Source organism: Marmota monax, unplaced genomic scaffold (genome assembly GCF_021218885.2).
Source record: "Marmota monax isolate L192 unplaced genomic scaffold, Marmota_monax_Labrador192_F-V1.1 WCK01_AAM20220418_F8-fsc00903, whole genome shotgun sequence".
NCBI lineage: Eukaryota > Metazoa > Chordata > Mammalia > Rodentia > Sciuridae > Marmota > Marmota monax.
Window position 1 is genome coordinate 95,611 of NW_026692141.1, and position 4,486 is coordinate 100,096.

Here is a 4,486-nt window from a genome sequence, read left to right on the forward strand (position 1 = left end):
TGGGGCACAGATATTTATGACTGTTTTGTCTTGTTGATGTATGAATCCCTGAAGAAGTATGAAATGTCCTTCTTCATCCCTTTTTACTAGCTTTGGCTTGAAGTCCATTTTATCTGATATGAGGATGGAAACCCCTGCTTACTTATGAGGTCCATATGAGTGGTACGTTTTATCCCACCCTTTCACCTTCAGTCTGTTGTTGTCTTTCCCTGTGAAATGAGTCTCTTGAAGGCAACATACAGTTCAGTCCTTTTTTAAAATCCAATCTGTCATTCTATATATTTTAATTGAGAAGTTTAGGCCATTCACAATCAGGGTTATTATTGAAACATGATTTATAATCCCAGACATTTTGGTTTATTTTTATTTTTTAATATATATTTGGTTTTTAGTTGTAGATGGACACAATACCTTTATTTTATTTATTTATTTTTATGTGGTGCTGAGGATTGAACCCATTGCCTTGCACATGCTAGGCGAGCACTCTACTGCTGAGCCACAACCCCAGCCCTATTTTTGGTTTTTAACTTAATTTGGTTTCTCCTTTGATTAGTGTTTTCTTTAGTATATTCCTATCTTTGCTGATTTTCATTGTTGTTTTTCATTTCCTCCTCATGGAATATTTCAGAGGATACTCTGTATTGCAGGTTTTCTCACTGTAAGTTCTTTTAACTTTTATTTAGCTTAAAGGTTTTTATTTCATCATCAAATATGAAGCTTAATTTTGCTGGATATAAGAGTTTTAGATGGCATCCATTTTCTTTCAGAGCTTGGTATATGTGGTTCCAGGATCTCCTGGCTTTGAGGTTGAAAAATCTGCTGAGATATGAATCAGTCTCCCCCTGTATATGATCTGATTCTTTTCTCTTGAAGCCTTTAAGATTCTGTCCTTATTCTGTATGCTAGGCATTTTCATTATAATGTGCCTTGGTGTAGATCTGTTGTAATTTTGTACATTTGGTATCCTATAAGCCTTGTGTATTTGATTTTCCAATTCATTCTTCATGCTTGGGAAATTTTCTGATATTATTTCATTGAAGGGATTGTACATTCCTTTGGTTTGAAAATCTGTGTCTTCCTCTATCCCAATAATTCTTAGATTTGGACTTTTGATGCTATTCCATAATTCTTGGATGTTCTGTTCATGGTTTCTTACCATCTTCACTGTGTGGTCAACTTTATTTTCCAGATTGTAAACTTTGTCTTCATAATCTGATGTTCTGTTTTCCAAGTGATCTACTCTGTTGGTGATGCTCTTTATTCAGGTTTTTATTTGGTTTATGGTTTCCTTAATTTCAAGGATTTCTGATTTTTTTTTCAGAATCTGTGTCTTTCTTGAAATAATCTTTTGCTACCTATTTACTCCCTTACCTCTTTGTTGGTGTGATCAATGGTTGCCTGTATTTGCTCTCATCTCTCTTTTTTTTTTTTTGAGTTGATCAGTTTTTGCCTATATTTGCTTATTTAGGTCATTCTTTAGTTGACAGATCATTTTAATTATGGACATTCTCTAACATTATGAACTCTTTCTCTAACATTTCATCAACTTCACTGTCCATGGGTTCTAAGTGTTTCAAATTCCCAGCCTCTCCATGTTCAGTTATATGTATTAACAAGGGTTATATAATACCCTGAAATATGAGGGTTATCACTATAATATGACCTTTCCCTTCTACTAAAAAACAACCAAGAATAATGAAAATGATTTTTTTTTCCTAATTACTTAATGTTGAACTCCCCAAACTCTACTAAGAATTACTAGGCCCAGTTAAATTAGAACAAAGCTAAGGCTCAGCAAACGAAAGTAAATGGACCAAGGTTAATATAGCCAATAAGTGACAAAGCCCTAATTTAGCACCTCAGACTATGAATTTTCTTTCACTTATTTAATTATTTTTATCCAATTTTAACCCTTGATGGGTAAGCAGGAATTCCTTTTATGGTTTCATACTTGATTACTACCCTCTCTAATGTCTAATATCTAACTATGACACTGGTTATATAAAAGAGTCCCCTAGATTCTGTTAGGTCCACAAACTCAGGGAAGGAAAAGATATGCATAATCCCTTCCCTTAAGGAGCTCCTAGTAAGTTAGGAAAAATTTAATAAAAGATGCACTGATGAGGAACTGTGATCAGTGCTTTGTAATAGAGAGAATATCATGGCTCTGCTGCACATAGCAGGAAATAACCCAATCTTAGAGGTACAAACAAAACATCTTAGATAATTGTAAGTATAATCTGAGATGAAGGTAAGTAGCAGTTAGCCAGATGGAAGGGGAAGGAAAGCATCCCAGAAGAAAGAGCAGCATATCAGGGTATGTAAATTACTTGAAACAGGTGAGCCCAGTTGAATATGTATTGGGTTAGTTAATCTTTTGTAATGACAAATAGCTATTAGAAGAATATCCTATAAAGTCTCAGGTCAGTACTGAAGGGTTATTTGTGCATGCAACAGTCCATAACATTTCCTCAGTCTTTCCTAGACCCTGTGTTTTATTAAAATGTTATGCTTCCTTAGTCTTCTAGAATCAGCCATTTCTCCTAAAGCCCTAGTTCTTTTTAATGAAAATTGGTATAAAAAATCTGGCTACTGGGTGTACTCATTGTAGCCAATGATGCAAAATTCCTGAGATGTAGCTTAATAATTTGATAACTACCGGAAATTTGGCTTCCAAGCATGCAATGGAGCCTGAACAAAGGATGTCACTTTAATATGACTTCCACTGTATGTTTTATCCTTAACTCAATTACTGATAAAACTTCCGATTGAGGCATATAAAAACTTAAAAAAAATGTTTATGTGACCCTCCCTGATCTTTCCCCTCCACCATTTTTTGCAGTTGGGCAACTTTTGGCTGCAGTCCTTACTTCACTAATTTCAAGTAATTTGAGAACCTGTCCAGACCTGAAGATCCAAGAGGACCTTTAGCCAGACAACTCCATGGATCCCCTAGAGAGTGATGCCCCAACTTCAAATTCTGATTCATCCCCGATTCCAGCTGAAAAAATACCCAAGAAAGTTAGGACAACCTCCCAGCCACCATCATTCTGTGAAATACAAAACCTGGACCTCATTGATTTCACCCCTGGTCCTGTTGGCAACTATTTCACCCCTCTACCAGAGGAGTTGCTCCACTTCCAGTACAGGGATGAGACAACTGAAGAAGAGAGGCAGTGGGAAAGGTCAGCATTCCCCCAGGGGAAAAAGACGTTCATGGGGAACATAAGACAGAAAGCCCTCAAAAACATGGCACCTTATCAAGTTGAAAGGGAAGGGAAGATCTCTTTATCTCATGGTAAAGACGAGAATGGATGTAAATGCCATTACTGCCAGATTGAGAGGGAAGATATTTCTAAGAACCCGAAAGAGGAGATTCCATCCCCTTGGAAAGTGGTGGTACAAGGTCTAAGCTCCTTGACCCTCAGCCCTGATACCACACAGACCTCCCTTCTATCAGAAAAGCTGCCCCAGAAGAAGCAAAGAAAGAAGAAACATCTCAAATGGCAAAAGAAGGCAAAATCATTTTTCAGTGGCTCCTAAAATAATGGTTGAAATAAATCTGAGGGTCTCTGCATCATGAGATCACAATCAGTTCAGATGTGTGGATACACAGTTCCTTGACTGGAAATTGTTGGGAAACAACTAGAAATCTAGGTCATTAGAAGCTTCAAGGTCCAGTGTTTTGACCAAAAAAAAAAAATCTCATTTGTACCTGGTTAGATACAATTCTAAGAAAGTAACAGACACCCTGCAGTGATTTTAGAGTCAATGTTGGTTAAGTTGGGCAGAGTTACTCTGTGGTAAGGAAGGTGGGTGAACAATGGTTCTTAATGTCCCATTATTTGGTTTGCAAAGCACAACCTGATTTTTTCTCCTGTATCTCTTTGTTTTGCTTTGTCTTTTTTTCTATTAAGGTGTAAATAGTGCTGAGTTTGATGTGCTTTCATTCTGTTTTATGGATAGGAAAAAGCACTATTTAGTAAATGTATGAATGTTTTGGATACCTGAAATTAATGAGAAGATGAGATCAATTTTAAGGTTTTGATTTAAAGAATGTGTAGTGGTAAGGGATATGTGACTAGAACTTCTGGACTTCTCATTGAATTGTTTGGTTAAAGTATTATACTTAAAACATAGCAAGTGTACAAAAGGATATTTATACTCCTTAACCATTCAGTATTAATTACTCATGTCTGCACTCAATTGTCTGCACCAAAAACCTGAGTATATTTTAAAAAATATTATTCAATGACAGATATTTTTTCAATATTGTCTGTATCATATTTTCTCAAGCAGCACTGCAGCTATTGATTTAGATAGGGGTATGGGAAAGGGAACTTTGAGTGCATTTGCACCATTATTTTAGTTACCATAGTCAGGATTGATGTGGAACAGTCTTTGAATACACAAATTCCCTCCCTGGGATAGCCATCCAATCAGAATAGCCTGCCCACAGTGTTAGCATATGCATGCAGCTGTCACA

General features: G+C 36.3%; 1 protein-coding gene across 1 annotated transcript; it reads left to right on the forward strand.

The window, feature by feature from the left end:
* The first annotated feature begins 2,943 nt into the window (after positions 1-2,943).
* On the forward strand, positions 2,944-3,543 carry LOC124108939 (protein FAM156A/FAM156B-like). The gene has a single exon (XM_046467488.1). The coding sequence runs from the start codon at positions 2,944-2,946 to the stop codon at positions 3,541-3,543; it is 600 nt and encodes a 199-aa protein (XP_046323444.1).
* Positions 3,544-4,486: the final 943 nt, after the last annotated feature.